The sequence below is a fragment of the Pararge aegeria genome, chromosome 8, assembly GCF_905163445.1.
Source record: "Pararge aegeria chromosome 8, ilParAegt1.1, whole genome shotgun sequence".
Taxonomy (NCBI): Eukaryota; Metazoa; Arthropoda; class Insecta; order Lepidoptera; family Nymphalidae; genus Pararge; species Pararge aegeria.
In genome coordinates, this window is record NC_053187.1 from 1,702,382 (window position 1) to 1,723,575 (window position 21,194).

The 21,194-nt window shown below is 35.9% G+C and overlaps 1 protein-coding gene across 1 annotated transcript in view; it reads left to right on the forward strand.

Moving 5' to 3' along the window:
* Nucleotides 1–20,543, forward strand: part of LOC120625964 (peroxidase-like) — a 54,285-nt gene extending 33,742 nt beyond the window's left edge. The window contains exon 13 of the mRNA XM_039893243.1: nucleotides 20,412–20,543. Within this exon, the coding sequence (XP_039749177.1) occupies nucleotides 20,412–20,543 (132 nt within the window). The remainder of the gene's footprint in view (nucleotides 1–20,411) is intronic.
* Nucleotides 20,544–21,194: the final 651 nt, after the last annotated feature.

Below are 21,194 nucleotides of genomic sequence, written 5' to 3' on the forward strand. Positions count from 1 at the left end.
AGTAAAAAAATAAGACAGACTTGACATTTCAAAAGTGCTTGATTGGCAGGGTGTTCATCAGGGTGGCAATACCTTTTTTGAAGACTTGAAATTAAAAAAAAAAATTAAGAAGACTTTAAATACGATTCTTTATTCAAAATAACCTGCAACAGACACTTATAAAACGACTATAGGTTCAAAGGTTTCCTAAATATTGTGTGTGTACCTTCAATATTTATTAAATTACTATAATTCGCCACTGAGTGAATTTCTCCGGAGGTTGTACTTCCCGAAACGTACTCTGACACGAAAAAGTATGTGTAATAAGACAATAAGTTGCGGTACAAAAAGCATTAAGTATGGTTGTTTGCTTAAGTTAAATCAGTCGAATGGAAAAATGCCTTGAGTTTTACCGCTTTATATAGTTTTAGATCAAAATAGTTCAGACAGGGGTCGGAATTTTGTGGGGTTTGAATTTAAATTGAAATCACTGACAAAGACGTGCCGCCAATTTATTTAGGGATCAAGTACGGGGCAGAGTAGACACAAATTAGGGGTATGGACTTAATACAGCTACCATGTCTAACAGGTTAGCCCACTACGATCTTAGACTACATTACCTACCATCGGATGAAATTCAGTCGAGGGCTTGAATAAAAAAAAAAATACTATAATAAGTCGATATACCTTTCTTTTTTCTTTTTCTGAAGGAGTGTTCACATGAGCAGAGGCGTGCATAAAGCGGGCAGATTATATATAATGAAAACTCCAGTACGAGTTAAAAAAAATTAAGGATAGGCATTGTAAGAGTTACAAAAAGCCTACCCTTAAGTTCTTATACCTGGTACTGGAGATTTTCTTCATTTTATATCATACTAGCGGACCCTCGTGACTTTGTTCGCGTAAGAGTTATTTGAGAAGCTACAATAGATCTGATGCTAACATCATAATCATCTTGGCTAACTATGTTCCTACTATTATTTTACGTGGTATACTGAGTTAGAAAGTTGTCATTATATTAGTTGATACAAACATACATACTCGTACATCCATCCTCACAAACTTTCGCATTTATAATATTAGTAGGATGGTACGCATGCATTCGATCGTTGGCCCATATGCCCTGCGACTTGCTGTTATTTGCCAAGAGTTATGTCCTTTATCTCCGACAATATTTATCAGATTTTCAAAAAAAACAATACCTGCTTGATAGTATACACTTTCAAATAAAAAAAGAATGTTTAAAATCGGTTCAAATTCAATATGAAGTCAAATAAATAAAAAATTTCATCGCATTTACCGGAGGAAACTTATTGTTTATCGGGATACAAAGTTCCCGATAAACCTATATGCTATATGTTACCCCGGAATATCAGCTACTACTATGCCAAATTTTATTTAAATCCGTTCAGTAGTTTTCACGTGATGCCCGGACAGACTGACAAAAATTAAACAAAAATCTTTTTTGATCTCAGTATCAATTATAAAGCATCCCGCGGAAAAAAAATTCAAAATATATTAAATGTACAGAAATCCTTACCCTATACATGCATACCCTGTATGCACGCCACTGCGCATGAGGGTAGGTTACCTACTTAGGTAATTCTAACTAATATTATAAATTTTCACGGGGCCGAGTTCGAATCCCAGCAAGCACCTCTTTCTGAGTTCAGTGCGTTTTAAGGAATTAATACATCACTTGCTTCAACGGTGAAGGAAAACAGCGTGATTAAACCGGCATAGCTGAGGGTTCTACATAATGTTCTCAAAGGTGTGTGGAGTCCACCCATCCGCACAGGGCCAGGCGTGGTATTAAACCCAGCGCGGTGTTCTCCTTGTGGAAGGAGACCCTAGTGGAACCATTACAGAATGGGTTGATAATAATGGGGATTTAAAATGCGATAGAATGTTTGTTTGTTTATCCTTCCTTAACGCTTTTACTAAACAACTTGTTTTCTGGCCTTAAGTTATTTCTTTATTTATTGATATTTGTAAAATATAACATACTTTACAGGTCTTTGCACCCTTGAGCCTTGTCTCCTTGTCAGGGTACTGCACAATCCTCTTAAATAACCGATTTGATACTTAAATACTAAAATAAAGCGAAACAAAAACCTTATTGATTACTAATTGTAAAGTAATCTTCTGAGGATGCCCCTCGAAGCGAAAAATGTTTTTGGCGGAGTATAGCATTTCCGTCAGCAAGTAACGTCTTCTTCTATCCAATATGCCATATTGATTGAAAGGAAGAAGAGTAACATAGGATTTTAATCCCAGGAAAAAAACGGATTCCACAGGTTTTTCATAATAACCGCGGACCAAGACCGCGGCAAGCAGCTAGTTAATCTTAAACTATAACTACTGCCTCGGAATTCCTTGAATATAGCTCAATATAGTTTCACTTATTCCATGAATGTCTGTCTTTGGAGCCGTATCGCCGAATTAGCATTAATCTGCGTAACTAAACCATACAGCTGTCATTAACCAGTGCAAGCAACCATTTCTAGAAGAGTTATTGCCTATTCATAAGCTATAGGCAAATTAAGCTTTACATCTACTACAACTACCTTTTAGTCTTTATTGTGTTAGTAATAAGTTTGAATATCGTTTAAAATAAACGGCACGATTTAATTTGTAATGTAGAGTTGGAAACAAAATGTATTTGCAGTTAGATTTATGAATGGCAATCGATTTTGAACGGTATTTGTATAAGCCCAAGACTCTAATGTGACTTGAGTGACAGTTTAAAGGGATGTCAAAAATTATTCGTCTATTACGTGGTTGTTCAGATAAAATTGATGCAAATCCATGTGGATACAGGAGTTGAGAATGATGAGTGGGAGTTATAGAGTTGAAGACGATTTTGTTATATAATTGTCATCATCATCATCATGGTCACTACCAGCCTTTAATAGAACAGAGGTCTCTTCTCATAATGAGATGAATCTTCCACCCTAGAGTTCACCACTCTAGCCGTAGTGCGGATTGGACGTCTTCACTCACCTATGAGAACATTGTCGGAACTGCAATACAAGAATCCTTACAACGTTTTCCTTCACTGTTAATGCAAGTGATATTTAATTGCTTAAAACGCTCATAACTCCGAAAACATATCGTGCTTGCGGGGAAACAGAAGCTAGACGTAACCACTAGGCTATCACTGTATTGTAAGTATACGTAATATACCATCGTCATAGTTATGCCAACTTATACAAGACTATTTCAAACATCAGGTCAATCCATTTGAAGTGACTCTACAACCTCACCTACGTACCAGTGGCGTGTATAGAGGGTATGCACAGGGTTTGCAGATAATAAAAAATGAAGAAAATCTCCAGTATGAGTTATAAATAATTAAGGGTAGGCTTTTTATAACTCTTACAATGCCTATCCTTAAGTTTTTTATAACTCGTACTGGAGATTTGCTTCATTTTTTATCATCTGCATACCCTGTGCGTATCCGCTATGCACGCTACTGCTACCTACTCTATTTAACTCAATTGTTGCCCCTTTCTAACATAATTTTAGAATCATCACAATCATTACATAGTATATATAAAACAAATTCACTCCTCGCTATCTGCCTGTCCATTTATATAACGAATTTTAATGCAGGTTTTTTTATACATTATTTTTAATTTTATAATTTTAAATGACAATGTGAGAAGGTTATAACAAAAAAAAAACAACCGGAATGTTTGTGGACTACTTCTCAGACCTGGACGCGTTTGGAACCCTCGTAGCTTTAGTTTTAAGTTTACAGTCATGGTTATCGCCATCACCTCACTACCGCGTACAAATTTCTCATGTAACCAAAAGTGCCATGGGCTTACTTGAATAAAGATATTTTTGACTTGGACTTAATAGATAGAAAGATTCAAATAAAGTATTTTATGTATAATACACGCATTTTTGAGGTTTCTAATGAAATGTCGTAAATAAACACATTTTATTGCGCTTACATTGCAAACCCTACTAGATGGATAAAAATAATGTAGTATTGTGCACCTTAAAAAGGCCTACAAGAAAGTTTCAATGGTATATATTTATCTCCAAAGGATAAACATTTTTATTTTAACATTTTACAAAAAAAATATAGGTTATTTAAAAAAACTAGTTTAAATAATTCCTTATCCGACTAAGTAAATATCATTCTTATCTTAAGGAGAAGTTTAAATTTCTTGGAGTGCAGTCTGAACTTAGATCGAGTCTTGCACTGTCTTTGAGCATTCCGTTCCACAAAACGAAGTTTTATAATCATTCGTTCACTGTCAAAGCTACTGAATTGTGGAATGCACTCCCATTGAACATAAGACAGACGAAGTCACTCACTATCTCGCTCAGTAAAGACGACTATTATTATTTATTTATCTACTCAAACTCATATTTAAGTATTTATGATATATTAAGATATGTATTAGTATATTTATTTTTTATATTTATCAATAGTATTTTTTTATTAGTTTAGTCTGGTTTATGTATTAGTATGTAGATATTCGTATGTATGTACTAAATAGTTATTTGTTTTCTTTTTCGTTTTCCTAATTCTAAGGTTGCCTGGCAGAGATCGCTACTTAGCGATAAGACCGCCTTTTGTATCCTGCTTCATTCTTCATGTGTTTTTTCAATTTTTTTGTCTCGTTTTTCTGAGTCGTGTACAAATAAAGAGTATAAATAAAATAAATAAATAAATAAGGTTATAGGTACGTAAGGTACGTTATACATTTTATGTTTTTCAAAATTGTCCTTTGTAGCATATCATAGATAGATAGATAGATAGATAGATAAATTCTTTATTGCACACAATTTATAATATAAATTGAAAACATAAATACAAGAAGAATAACAATGCGCAAAGGCGGTCTTATCGCTTTAAGCGAGATATCATAATTGAGAAAGAGAAAGAAATTGGGAAAATTTTGTGAGCTACCAACATTCCGCGGATGTTAAGTGCGCGGGTCCTTTTCACTGTTTTAGAACATAACGCACTGCATGCAATAATGGCTGAATGAGGGTTCTGTGTGTTCTTAATTCTATGACTAACAGTTAATAACGTTCACACAAGATGCACAGAGGCTGTTGGCGACATCAAAGCCGAGCAGTGGCTTCACGCGTCGCCTGGCTAATTGTTCCCAATTACACCGGCCTACTAATTTGCAGAATCCCTACAGCGGGATGCAATGCTATTGTTATTGGATACATAATATAATGTAACTGTATATAGCTTATCTTATTATTAGCTTACTAGCTTGTGCCCGCGAGCGACTGCGTTTGGTATTCTTTTTGAAGCATATTCAAAGAAGTGCAAGCAGTTTCTTACCAGGGTATGCATACAGCAGGAAAATCGCATGAGACTCTCCTCCTATACGAGTTCTATATCAATTTTAGGGTAGGCAGTGCTTTTGCGCACCTATGCACAGCTGGCCACTGTTTCTTAGATGTGTTTCCTTGAAAAAATAATCGTATGTAGTTTATAAAAAGTAGTTTTTAATTTATTGCTTTGCTTGTCGTTAGTAAAAAAGGGCATTAGAACCTTTTTTTTTTATTTCACTACAAGTTAGCCCTTGACTGCAATCTCACCTGATAGTAAGTGAAGATGCAGTCTAAGATGGTAGCGGGATAACCTGTTTCAAAAATTTTGAATTTTGATAGGTGTGTGAAGTCCACCAAACCGCACTGGGTCAGCGTGGTGGACTACACCTTAACCCCTTCTCATTGTGGTGGAAGACCCTTGCACCATGGTGGGTCGGCTTTGGGTTGATCATGACGATGATAATGGTTATAACTACATTTGTTAACTTTAATTTTTATCTAACAATGTTGAAAAATGCAAATGTCATTTACTGGCACCTAAGTTAGTTATAACAATGTTTGTCGGTTCACCACAAATCATAATTGACTGAGTGCGGTTTACTGCAGCGGTGTGGTAAAGGTATTACCGATATATTATATTCAACTGTAAGTTTACGTTTGTCGTAAGTTAACTGTACTTACGACAATAAAGACAAAATAAGTAATAAAACTATCTTTCATCAAATTTCTCGATGCATAGATGCCGCACAGCTGGGCAAAGTTATCCTAATAAAATAACAAGAAAAATGGTTCAAGTGCTGTTTTATTATCCCGTGGGAACCGTTTGTTTTTCTGTGTTACTTTGCGTCCTTTTAACTGGATCCATGTCATTGGATAGAAGCAGGCGGTACTTTGTGGAATTCAATGGTATATAATTAGTATGTTATTTTGTATGGCCTTTCTTCACCCCCTAAATAATCTTCAATATTCTACTTAAACTTAGTTGAAGTTGCACATTTTTTTTAGATAGACTTGGTTGAAAGGAATGAAAGCAACATAGGCAATTTTTCCCAGAAAAACAAACGGTGCCCACAGGATTTGTAAAAAAACCTTAAGAAGAACGTGGGCAACAGCCAGTTTGTACATAATTCAATACAAAAAGTCCTCCAAAAAAAAACAGTGTCATATCTTAAACTACAAGTGTTTGAATTAATACTCAATGTCAAACGCATTCCCTATCGACACGCTTACTTGTCACTTTCAAAAGTTATTAATTCATTCACCCGAAAAGATACTTCAATGAACAAACACTTTTTGTGAAGAAACTTCGCCCTTATTTCTAAACCATAAAGGGTACTTTATACTGTTACTATAGGGTTGCTCTAGATGAAAACCCTATAAGTGGCATTCTTTTTGTAAAAGACATGCGTATGTTAAATATATTGTATACTTTTATCCATATTAAATGTAGCTGAAAGAGTATATATTTAATTCTTTGATTTATCAGAATGATTGAAATGAAAATGGTAATACTTTATTGTACACCAAACACAAGGAAATTATTAACAATAATAACACAATATAAAGCGAGCAGGTAAAATGGGCGGCTTTATCGCTAAAAAGCGATCTCTGCCAGGAAACCCAGCAAAGAGAACGCAAAAACACCAAAAAAACATACGGATTATAGGGTTTTTGAATTGAATTGTTTAAATAGTTTTTTTTTTATTGTTTTATGTTCATTCAATTTCATCCAACTTATGAACTATAAGTGTTAATCTTTGTATGTATTCTCGTGCGGATCAGTGTTATAAATGACAGCAATGAACAAGTAAGCTCATCTTGAAAAACTTCATCATTCATTGGTTTTTAAACGCCGTATTTCGTCCAAAACTAGCAACCATCAGAGCTAATTTTAACCAAACAACCGCTTGATTTCGTACATTTTACAAATCTCGTTTCTTAAATGCACTTTCAAGGTTCTATTCTGAAGCAGCAGTACAGTGCGAACGGCAATAAGTGGCGATCAAATTGAGATATGGGGCGACACGTGCGCGTTATTGGTTCACAAGTGTTTGGACAAACTACAGGATTGCTTATTGGGCGGAAAATCTTTCCGATCGGTTATTGGGGGTTAGCCTTATTAAGCGGTATCAATATTTTTAAGTTGGTTTTAGTTGCGTCACGTGATTCGCAAAATGTTTGGCTTAAAGAAAGTTCTGCTCATCATCTCTGGTAATGTTTTTTTTATTAATTTATTTTCAGCAACTTTCCATTTACATATAAACCCGTTGAGGTGAAGATTTAGCATTAAAATTATTTATAAACTAAAATAAATATATAAAATAAAATAGCCTTTAATTCCAAAACGTCATTTCATACACACTAATAAACATTTATACTTTTAAATTTAATAAACATTAATATATTGAATTGTTAGGTTAGGTATTATATTATCATTAATATTGAATTCAAATTATGTACTTAAATTATTAATTAATTATGTCCCGAGTTTCGGATTGCCTGTTGGCAAAGGCCTCCTCTAGCTCTCGCCACTGCTTCCTGTCGTGCGCTACTCTGCGCCAGTTAGGTCCCGCGGTCTGTTTAATGTCGTCTTCCCACCTCCTATATGGTCGGCCTCTATTTCTCTTTCCATCTCGTGGGTACCAGTTTGTGACGACTTTGCTCCATTTTTCCTGTCTATCTCTTTGTGAATGTCCTGCCCATCTCCATTTTTGTATGTCAATCTTATTTAGAATATCAATAACTCTAGTTTGATTTCTAATGTTGTGGCTACTATATCGGTCTTTTCTCTTCACTCCTATCATGCTTCTTTCCATTGCTCTTTGGCATTAAATTATTTAACAATTTATTATTATTAGATTTAATAAAATATTAAAATTATTATTACCTGATGGTATGACGCTCATACCTTGGAGGCTTGGAAGGTCACTTCTGTAGGATGCAACTTGTGTTGATACCCAAGCTGCATCACACATCCAGGCCACTTCGTCAATGGTAGGTGCGGCTGCTTCCAGTGCCGAGCAGGCCAAGAGGCGTAAATATGAAAGCCTGGATAGCAGCTTCATTTTTGTGCCTTTTGGAGTAGAGACTTTGGGACCGTGGGGTCCGGAGGCAAGAGCCCTTTTCAAAGAATTATCGAAATGGATTATCGAGTCTACCGGTAATCCTAGAGCGGGCAGTTAACTTGGCCAACGAATTAGTTTGGCCATCCAAAGGGACAATGCTGCCAGCATCTTAGGAACTGTGCCTCGCTGCGGTGGTTTCGAGGACGTTTTAGATTTTATTTAGTTTTAAATAGTTTATTTTAGGTTATATTTATAAAACAATTATTTTAATTAATAAAATATTTATAAAAATAACTATAAAAGAATAAAAAGAAGCGGTGATAGCCCAGTGGGTAGGAGCGCGACTTAACTTTCGGGGGGACGAGTTCGAATCCCAGTCCGCACCTCTAACTTTTCTAAGTAATGTGCGGTTTAAATAATTAAAATATCACTTGCTTCAACGGCATAGGAAAACATTGTGAGGAAACATGCATGCATGAGTTCTATATAATGCTCTCAAAGGTGTGTTGAGTCCACCAGTCCGCACTGTGCCAGCGTGGTGGATTACGGCAATAGTGGACTGGTAATGGGTTGATATGATGATGATAATGATGAATGAGATTAAGGTTTTGGTTGGGTGGGACTTTTGTCTTCAAGAAATCCGTTTAACTTATCGATCCAGTTTTGGATGAGTGTCTATTACGCTTCAAAGTGTGTATCCGACTCGATGCCTTTTATAAGTGCAGGTAATTTTATAGTATATTAAGATTGAGGCAAAATATGGAGTTTTCCCGAAATGTTTTGTTCTTTATTTTGGAAATAGTATTTATTTCTGATTATATTTGGTTCAAGATGGCTGCCGTCACAAAATGACGGATTACATATTTTTTCACCACTCCCTCATTTTGGATATCAAATAAATGTGCTTGACAAATGAATACATTCGGGGTTTATACGCATTTTAAATATATCATCCAAGTGTTTTCGATTAAACTGACGGTTGGCAATGCCGACGTAGTATAAAATGTAAAATGTGTTAAAAAATCATGAAGAATTCATTAAACATAAAATATTGCTTGCCAAGTATCGAAAGTTTAGCTGAAAACTTGCACGATAAATGTAATAAGCCATGAAAAATGATGGTCGAGCTCCGGTGACGTTAGCAAGTCATCGTATTGGCCCATTCATCAATATTGATTTATATCGGTGTATCCACAAACTTTATTACAAGCTAGCGATTTCTTCTACTTTCGCCACGTACACGTGGGGTACCCACAAAGTTTATTTTAAACTTTTGGCGTATGAGAAATGAGAAATTGTATAATTGATTTTAATGACTTCCAGAAAAAAGTTTTGAGCGCTGTGATCTTATATGTGGGAAGTCCCAGTTTTAATCCCTGGTGGGGGCTTCTCCTATCTTCTTTCTCTAGGCAGTTTCCGTACGTAAGCAAGTAGCTTACTGTGCGTTGAAATTTCCTGCTGTTGCTCGCTTCTCCAGCCATCCTAGCTCATTCCAGAAGCCTAGCATGCCGCCCAGGTTGCTGAGGACATCCGAGAGCTGGGGAACTCAGGTAGATCTCGCGTTGCTCTGTTACGCCCGTGCACCACGTGCGTTGGTGTTACATCTGCCTCCATACATGCTCTTTATAGAGGGCTGTCGGCAACACCTGTAATGGAAAGATGTCTGTTTAAGGAGCTATGCCCTGTTATGAGTCCCACCACCTTCCTGAGTTTACTAATAAAGTTTAATTTCTGAATTTTCTCTGGTCTGGTCTGGTGGGAGACTTTGACCGTTGCATTACCCCTACCGGCACAGACGTGATGAAATCTAGGTCATCACGACATTTTCTTTCACCGAAGTGATATTTAATTAAATGCACATAACCTCGAAAAGTTATGTGCATTTAATTAAATAATTAATTTAATAGTTCGGGGTTCGAACTAGGTCCTACTGGAATTAATGCGAAGTCCTTACTTCTAAAACGCTATATTGTTTATTTTATATAAAAAATATAAAACCAAAGCTTGGAATTTCAGCCTGCAACTGAAGGTTCGCTTGCACCACTGTAACAACGTGGTTATAGGTAATTTTGGGTATCTTCTATAGTAACTTTTAATGTAAATATTATTTTTAAGTTCTTAATTTCACCCTGCAGTTACCTAGTAGCCTGGAGAGACAAATCAGAAAGCTTTAGTATCTCTCTGGGAATGGAAATAAATTAAGATTTTATGTTCTAAGAACTCTCAAGAAAATCTCAAGGCAATTTCACGCCTACTTTAGTTCCGGTTTACGTCACATTACATTTCCAGTAATAGAGTAAAGACAAGACACATATTCTAGTAATAAAGGAATTTTTCGGCCTCTGCGATGGCTTCACACGCCATTGCTGATGCTTTGACTGCACGCTCAAGCGGCTACAAACGAACTGCGAAATTACGAGCAGATGAAAGGAAAATACTGCATCAAATTTCGTTTACTGGAAATCGGTATTTTTCTGGAATGTTTTAGTGAATGCTTGTGTATAACTTCGTCCGCGTTTGTTTTTGTTTTTAATTATGTTAAAATAAATTGGGTGTAGTTTCTTATTATTTAAGTGTGTTTGGGTGTGTGTGGAAAAAATGAGGACTTACCTCATTTTTTTTAAACTCGCGATTTTTTCTACATTAAATATGCGATTGGAATGAATTAAATAGTATTTTCTTCTTCTTCTTCATATCAACCCATTACCGGCCCACTACAGGGCACGGGTCTCCTTCCATAATGAGTAGGGGTTAAGGCCGTAGTCCATCACGCTGGCTCAGTGCGGATTGGTGGACTCCACACACCTTTGAGAAAAGTAAATTATGTAAAACACTCAGGCACGCTTACAATATTTTCCATCGCCGTTAAAGCAAGTGATATTTCAATTACTAAAAACGCACATAACTAAGAAAAGATACAGGTGCGTGCTGGGATTCGAACTCGGCCCCCCGAATATCGCTATCACCGCCTCATTACCGTCCAGCCTCATGTGCCCATAATTATATCGGCAAACATGCCTAACGGAACACAGCATTGCAAAAATATAGTTATAACAGGTACAGTAATTACAATTATTTACATGTTAAAAGTGAGCATAATATAGTGTGAGTCTAGCTTAACAGCAATCGGCTGTATACAGACTCGTCTCTTAATTGAATCAATAATCAACACGTCGCGTCGCGTCGCTGCAAACACAACGATAATTACCAATTTCATAAATGCTGTTTGTGTTCTGTCTTCATTTTAAATAATCAGAATATCCGGTGTTAGTTTTGGACTTTGGGAGCTACATGCTCGTCGGAACTAAAATATTTATTTTTCTAAAATATTTTTTTATCTCTAAAGTCGTATAAAGCAATGCCTAAATAATAAATGAAGGCCGATTGGCGCAGTGGGCAGCGACCCTGCTTTCTGAATCCAAGGCGATTTAAAGAGGTTGGATCGACATGATCTTTTTTTTCAGTGTCTGGGTGTTTATCCGTATATATTACAAGTACTTATGTATATTATTCATAAAAATATTCATCAGTGATCTTAGTACCCATAACACAAGCTACATACTTTGGGGCTAGATGGCGATGCGTATATTGTCGTATTATATATATTTACATATTTTTATTTACACCGAAACTAAAATAGCTCACCATTTCTCCTAAAATATCAACTTTTATATACCTTACCTAATCTAAGGAGAGTGCTAGCCATACATACACCGTTCACAAATAACTATCACCGTTGGTGAAACGTTTTCTTTCTATAAACATCGTCTAAATCATTAGGCATCCGACTTTGCGAGCGTGACATAACCGGTCACGCTCGCAAAAATACTACTGTGTGTGTGAGTGTATCTGTCTGTTACAGCTCTCGAACGGATGAACCGATTTATATGAAAGAGGGATAATTCGGTTCTTAACTATGTTTGATAAAAATCGGCCAAAGATGGCCACTGCCACAAATTGGCGTATTGCATATATCTCCTTCAGCATGGATACCTACCAAATGAAAGGGTTTGACTAGAAGAATACTGTACGCTATAAAAAATTACAATTACAAGATGGCCGCCACCACAAAATGGCGAATCACAGATATTTTCTACATCTCCGTCAACTACAACATGTATTTCAAATGAAAGGACTCTACTAGTAAAAAAATGTACACCATCCCAACATCGAAAGTCGGGGGTTTTTAATATTGAAATTTTAGTTAGAATGGTGTTCCATAACGCTGGGAGTTAACTCGTGAGAAAAGTCACGTAATGATAAAGCGTTATACCCCCTGCATGCGAGTAAATAACACCCCATTGTAATATCATTAGATTGTAAAAATTTCGTAGAGATCTAGTACATGGGCAAAAGATAGTAGATTAATTGTAAGACATAATTTTTAACAGGCTTTATAACTGGATATTTAAAGGCAATTTGTTGATAGATACACAGGTGGCTTAATATAATACCTCTACGTTTCTGCGCGGAAGCTAAAACCGCAACGTTTGCTCTTCCACACCATTACCTGCTCCGATATTAACGTCTTTGAGTCGAACCGCGTTAGATTACGTCTGATCAAATTAATTGATATACCAAATTGCTTACGGCAACATATTTTCTCGCTTCCTAAACTAAGCCCTTAGTGGAAGATTTACTTCCTCAAAATCAAAGAGTCGTTTTGCGGAAAAATATTGTACTAAGGCTATGTATATATGCTTTGACTCTCCCCTATTCATTATGATATTCTTCTAATATATTCTTCTTCCTATAATAATAAATAAATAATAATTATACTACGACAGTCTTATCTATCGCTTCTATATACATACTAGAAACATGCAAATTTGTAAGAAAACATCCCGAATTTTTTAAAAAAACTCCAAGACATGCCCCGGCAGGATACATTGCGGCGCATGCGCAAACACTACCTGGTTCTACCGACATCTAAATTAAAAATCCACAGCACCGGCCGCAACCCCCATGTGCACCAAAATTTACAACAAAATCCCGGAACATATAAAAGAAAAAGAAAGTATAAACTTATTTACAAAATCCTTAAAACATTACTTGCTGGAGAAAGCTTATTATAAAATAAACGACTTCCTAAATGAGAATATAATAATATTGACAATAATAAGTCCGCCTCTCAATCTGGTTACAGCGCCCTCAAAGGGTTCCATTTCAAATGTAAACATTAGATTGACATTCTTTTTGAAAAATATAATAATTATGTGATCTATATGATATTGTAATGGACTTGTAATTGAATAAATAGGTTTAGGTTTAAAGACATTTATTCCCATAAAAAGATCTAAGTCACTTACATGAGAAACTTAGTTTTCTATAATAAATTAATACACTTCGTCATTAGACTAAACTAAATTCAATTTTACTATTATCTACTCATTCAATGTATTCGTCTTTAAATTTATTGGTATTACTTAATATATAAGAAGCTAATTTAGTTTTGAATACATTGAATGAGTTTACATTTTTTATAAGTATAGGTATTTTATTATAAAATTTGGCGCCTTTAAAGGTAAGGGATTTTTTACCATAATTTGTTCTTGTTCTAGGTAAGGTAAGGAAACTGGCTCGACGAGATTTATTTTTCTTTTTTGTAAAAGTGATATTAGTGTTTATTGATTTTCTAATAAAAATGCACGTGCTATATATATATAATTGATGAATGTTCATTATTTTAGTATCACTATAGATTTTTTGATTTTTTTGAATAAATAAATAAATTAATTAAATAAATTAAATCGCTATTTAGCCCCAAAGTAAGCTTAGCATGAGTTATGGTTACTAAGATAACTGATTAATATTTTCATCACAGAAACGTTTTCCAGTTGTGGGAAATGAACCAACCGACTTGGACTCAGAAAGCAGGGTCGCTCCCCACTGCGCCAGTCGGCCGTCATAGAACTAAAACTGTGCAGGCCTCCTTTTTCATAGAAGACTGTCTCAAATGGGGGTGGACTTTATCTCATGGTAGTAAGAATAACTAGGATCGATGGCTTGACTTGCTCTCCAAGGCACGGGATTAGACAATTTCCCATTTCGGGACAGGTGCCTTTCGTAGAGTTTTTAACGATGGGGCTAGCATGTCCTCGTAGTAAAAGTCCCAAAAAAAACAATGATTAAAAATCAAATAAAAGAAAAATCCAATGCCCAACAACTTTTAGCCGAACCCATGTGTCATTGGACATGCGGTCTAGAGCATCGAAGTAGTTACTTCCATATGTATTTTATAAAATGCAAAACTATCTACATCAAAAAAGAAGTACTCACTGTTACACATTTCATCATATATAATATTTTTATCATCATAAAGTATCTTAATAAACTTTATTATTTTAAGGAATAACAAATTTTGTCAAAATTCATTTTCTTTGTATAACATAATTATTACAGCGAAATGTATTAACCAGCCAATAAAAGTCAGTCTATTGATCTGTACCTGCATGAAAGCACCAACGCAGTTTCGCATATTATACTAATATACAAGGCTGAAGAGTTTGTTTGTTTGTTTACTTGAACGCGATGATATCAGGAACTACTTGAAATTGAATAAATGAATACACTTTTATTATACACTTGTCCAATTTTGTAAATAAGTTGGACAGAAGAAGAAGAAGAAACACTTTATTGCACGCATAACATACAAGAAAAGAAACAGTAAGGAGTATGCAGTACACAATGTAGACATGCAAAGGCGGCCTTATTGCTGCAAACAATCTTTTACAGGCAACCTTGTAGATAAGACAGTTGGGGTATGCCATTGACACCTTAATCCACTTGCGATTGCAGCTTTCTCCTAAGCGTTCAATCTATGCTCCCAACAAGATATTCCCGAAGCACGACCCAGAACATCTGATCAACATTAAAAGTACAAAAATTACTGGTTGAGTTTTGTATTCAGCGGCGGCGTCTTCACCGGCGAGCTCTCTGTCTTTATGACCTCCCTGGCGCAAAGTAAGCTGGAAGTCCCCGGTTCTAGCAGGGGCAATTTTCTCTTGTCTGGTCTGGTCGGAGGCTTCGGCAGTGGCTACTTACCAACCTACCGACAAAGTGCCGCTAAGCTATTCTGAGTTCCAGTACGATGTTGCGTTGTAACTGATCAGGGGTATGAGTTAAATATAACTGCTATACCCCTAACAGGTTAACCCGTTACCATCTCAGACTGCAGGTGAGTTTGCAGTCAATCGCTGACTTCTTGTGATTATTGAAAAAATATTTCTGTGTTGGATAGCCCATTTATCCAGGGAGGCTAAAGATTATATATCATCATGCCAAGACCAATCGGAGCAAAGCACCAATGGAGATTGTTTCAAAATCAGAGGTGTTTTTTTTTCTTTTGAGTGTAGACGCTAAAAGTTTCTATCAAATTATGTATCACAAAGTTGTTTCCATTTACATATTCTTAAAAAAAAGTCTGCCACAGCATATGTCTATCTTTTAAGGTTGACTTGTACGCGTACGAAGTCGCGAGGGACCGCTAGTATCGTATAGTATTGAATATATTTTAATCATCTGCAGTGGATTTTTGAGGCAGTGGAATATGCTGTGGTAACAAAATATGTCACAATCTGACCACAATAGATTATAATAAATGCAGGATTTGGCGATGCATTTTACTGGTTACCTCGTATTATTGGGGAAGGCTTTATTAAGCCATGGATGGTTAGTTGATTTTGCTGTGTCATATTACTAGAATTTATGGTCTACGATCGCAGATATATTCCCTAAAATGCAGTTCAGTTCGCTGCAGTTTGCAGCAACCCTGCTTTCTGAGCCCAAGGCCGTGGGTTCGATTCCCACTACTGGATAATGTTTGTGTGATGAGCATGAATGTTTTGCAGTGTCTGGATTTTTATATGTATATTCTAAGTATTTATGTATATTATTCATAAAAATATTCATCAGTCATCTTAGTACCCATAACACAAGCTACGCTTACTTTGGCGATGTGTGTATTGTCGGCAAAAAAAAAAAAATCACCATTCCAGGTTTTATATTTCACTGGAAGTTCCCCGTGCCTTCATCCACGTTACATACACGGATGAAGTCGCGGAGAACATTATATACAAACTTTTACCACCCTTATTTCAACCTCTTTTTGCTCTTTCTACGAAAGGTAATTTATGTAAGATCTGGTTTCTTCTTGTACCATATTACAACTGACATGAACTAAAGGTTAGGTGACTTAGAATGGACTGTTGTACTTACTCTCATCCCCACACAGGTAGAAATTTTAAAAACGTTATAACAAATAGGTATTTATTTAGTTGTTGTCAAATGTCTAAATATAAAGTTTCATGGGTCAATTTTTGTCAATGACGAACTTTCATACAACATTTCATTTGCTGTTTGAAACCCTTTAAGCCTTTTTTTACGAAACAAAAGGTTGCCTATCTCCTTTTCCAAGTTCTAGTCTATTGCTCTACCAAATTTCGTAAAAATCGGTTTAGTGGTTTAGGCGTGAAAGGAAAAAAAAAGGAATAGGAGTTAGTGTCGCATTACCTATGGCTTGAAACCATACAGCATGATGCGCAACTGCAGTGTGTCTTGCTATATGTACATTGTATGTCATTACATATGGTTACAATGTATGGTTTCTATTCTGAAGATTTAAACATACTTTATGCCATAAGCGCGTAAAAGAAAAATACCTTACGTATACGAGTACTGATATTTTGATATTATTATATTTTATTATATATTTGAGATATTACGAAAGTTTTTTTTGTTTGTTTGTACCGAATAGACTCCGAAAGTAATGGATCGATTTTATTCATTTCTTCGCCAAAAGAAAGCTAAACTATCACCAAGTAATAAAAACTATAATTTATTTTCAAAAAATATGGGGATCCTAAAAAAATTGCAATAATATTAACCTAATTAATTGTCTTGCCGATGTTTTCTTGTTTTTTATGTGAAGAATACTTGGTATATGTCGTATGTGTATATGTTGGACAATATGTTTGACTACGGATTTGAATATTCTTATCCAGAACCTCGTGCCAAATAACTTCCGGTACTAATATCTTGTCTGTTTGTAGTGACTCTACCACCGGTTCGGAAGGCAGATTCCACTGAGATGAGCCAGAAATTCAGCTTCTTCGTATAATAAATACCTCTTTAGTAAAAACTCAGTCAAAGTTGTTTTATTATTTTATGGCAAACGTCCAGAAATCCCAATTTGCAGCAGCAAGGAGAGTCGTACGTAGCTGTAAATCTTCTTCTTCTTCTCAGTGAGTTCGCTATTGCCAGAGCGGCCGTAGACCTCATTTGTAGAGCGCTTGACACGTCGGCTGTTAGCCACTCCTCAGATTTTTATAGCTCTCTTATAATGAAAAAGATGTAGCCGAATAATGACGATGAATACATGGCTTGTGAAGTTGTATCTAATGAACGGCCAGTTTATGTTTATCTTCAACTTTTTAAATTTCAGACTGCCCTTTGTTTCATTGGAGATTGCGAATGGTTTGCTGCTTACTTTTTTAATTTCCAAAAAAAACCCTATAACTTCAGCTGTTTCGCCGCGTATTAAAAGTGCGCAGTCATAAAAGTACCAAGTAATTACACATTGTTGGGTACTAGGTACTGTAGGGGTTTGTTTACCCTCGTGTGACAATAGGGGGGTGGGGCGCGAACAAAAGTTTCTGTTTTACTTTAATATTTCACTCCTGTCGCTGCAAAAGATTTTGCTCTGATTAAAAATGTTCTTTTTGTGATACCGCCACGGGCTTTCTGTAAACGCCTTTTGTTATTTTTTTCCCTGACTTTATTCTGTTCGAATTTATGGGACAATTTTTTTTAATATTAATAACTCAATCTTAAGTTTTATAACTTTTAGTGGGTGTTGTGGACTTGTGGCCTAGTTACGACGGAGTAAGTCGGATTGAGCTGGCTAAACAACTGCTGAGGATGTCTGAAGTTGGTTTACACGGATCAAAGTCTTAGCTTTAATCTTTTGATATCAGATAAACTTGTCGAGCTTCTTTGTTGGTGTAGTGGTTAGCATGTCAATTTCGGATAACAAAGTCCTGGGTTAAAATTCAAAATCGGTATTGCGTTAAATAATGCACTGTACAAGCCTTAAGTTGGAAACTGGTTGGTGTCCACCCCAATATTCGGATATATATTTAGTGGTTGGGTAAATTTTTTATCAATGAAATATGACAAAAATAATGAAAGCCAAGTTGCGCTGGAGCAGAATGGTCGATCAATGATCTTAAGCTATCTCTCCTATAAAAGAAGAAGCCTATTTACAGTCTTGGGACGTTACTTAGGTCAGGATTATGATGGTCGTTGAAAAACTCAGAGATGTCTCTTAAAAAGTTCAAAGTTTGTATTAAACGTAAGATTATAGAAAAGTCCTATTATAGTATAAAGGACTACGTAATCGATAAAAAGCTTGGGTGTAAATTATTGCTCTAACCAGGTCAGTCTTCTAATAATTTATAATGACATTGTGAGATGATGATAACAAAAAAAAAACACCCGGCTTAGTTTGTTGTGGGCTTCTTCTTAGACCAGGACGCGTTTGGAACCCTCGTAGCTTTAGTTTTAAGTTTACGATTGTAGTTATCGCCATCACTACCCACTGCTATGTACACTTTTTGTATATAATCAACGCATCAAAAGTGCCATTTATATGCCTATTTGAATAAAGAAATATTTGATTTTGACTTTGACTTTGATAGAATGAATGAATGAATACACTTTTATTGTACACCACACGGAAAATTTACAGAGATACAAATACAACAGCACAATAAGGTAGAACGTACAATTTGGCGGCCTTATCGCTAAATAGCTATCTCTTCCAGGCAACCAAAGGCATACAAGAAAATGCTATACGAAATTAGTACGTGGTGCAACAAACATTAGTGAAACATTAGAACTTTAAACTAAATTAACATAAAATAAACATAAGACATAGAACATATTAAACATAATATATTAAAGATATGTACAAATATATAAAATATATACCATACATAAATACTTTGACATACTATCACGTAAAAACTAAAAACTTAAGTTAGTCTAGTGTGAAATTAAAAAATATCATTTGTTACCTATACATAGCTTCATTGCCTATCATAGTGAACTGTGCATAGGAATAGTTTGCAGCCTGGAGACGGCAAAAGATACATTTTATTCCGGGGAAAGGGCTAAATTTTCTCCCACAGTTTTATCAACTCTCCGAGCATGGGCTCGTGACGTGTAAATTAACCAATAATATACTTTTAATAATAAACGAGGTTAATTCTTTTATATCTTATTGCCGTGCTTATGGCAGGCGCACAAGTACTTTTTATCCCTTGTCAGGGGACTTAATCGGTGGATAAAAATTTGTCGCCTTTCTATGCTGCGGAATTTATCGTCATCCACTTAACCCAATGCCGGCCCACTGCAGGGCACGAGTCTTCTCCCACAATGAAAAGGGGACTCTACGCACCTTTGAGAACATTCTCGGGAATTCTCAGGCATGCAGGTTTCCTTACGATGTTTTCCTTCACCGTTGAAGCAAGTGGTGTTTAATTACTTGAAGCGCAAATCACCTCAGGAGGCCGAGTTTGAATCCCAGATTCAAACTCGGCCCCCTGGAAGGTAAGTCGAGCTCCTACAAACTGGGCTATCACCGCTCCAATTAATTATAAAATAGGAATTTTTAAAATCCTATAACTAACGCAGACAAAGTCGCGGGAATAGCTAATATAATATATTTGACTAAACCGATGGCAGGTACTATATGAGTTAAGTTGAGAGAGAATAACAAAATGAGCGCCAAAATTAACGAATAGTATATTTAAAAAATACCCACACGAGCGAAAATAAACAAACAACTGTACTATTAACAAAGTTCGAAGGCTGTAGCTGTCTTCAAAGTTATTTATTTTGCCATAAACATTCTTCGCTCTTATCGACGCTAACAATATCTTTTGAAATCTAAACGAGCCATCTAAGAGTGTTTATACTTAGGCCACGTTTTATCAGGTCAAAAATTAAAAAAAATATCTAATTAGCGAAATTTTTTGTATTTATTACCTCCAGCATACCTTCGCGGTGGTGTGCGAATTTTTGCCCAATATCAATAGACAAGACATTACTAATACCTCCAGCATGCACACCTACGCGGTGGTGTGCGACTTTGTTGCTTTATATCAAGAGACAAGACATTGCTAATACCTCCAGCATACACACCTATGCGGTGGTGTCCGAATTTTTTGGCTAATATCAAGAGACAAGACATTTCTACGCCTGTATACCTCCAGCATACACACCTATGCGGTGGTGTCGGAATTTTTTGGCTAATATCAAGAGACAAGACATTTCTACGCCTGTATACCTCCAGCATACACACCTACGCGGTGGTTTGCGAATTTTTAGAGACACTACTCTCCATCAATCACAAGCTCTTGCCCAAACTAGCGCCTACCGCGATTGGTAGGTTTTCATGACACTGGCCCTTCAATGATTACCTTAGTTTGATTCAATTAATTTTCTTAACATTTTCTGTTTATTATTTTTATCAATGTATAGAAGACATTGGGCAGATTTACTGGGTCACTGTTTGAGACCCACCTAAAACAGCAGCGTGTAGACTGAAGGGGATAAAGATTCTTATTTCTACAGAAAGCGTATTTCAAACCAGAGTAACTTGTACGACGGTAAATACTTTACTTGGACCTACATGCATTGCTATGTCAAAAATTACCGTGGTTTAAAGAATATGTTACAAGACATTTATTACAGTCAGGTTACTATACAATTGATGAATTTCTTAATGACAAGGTTGCTTGGAAGCATCCGGCTCCGCTTTCATCTCTCACAAGA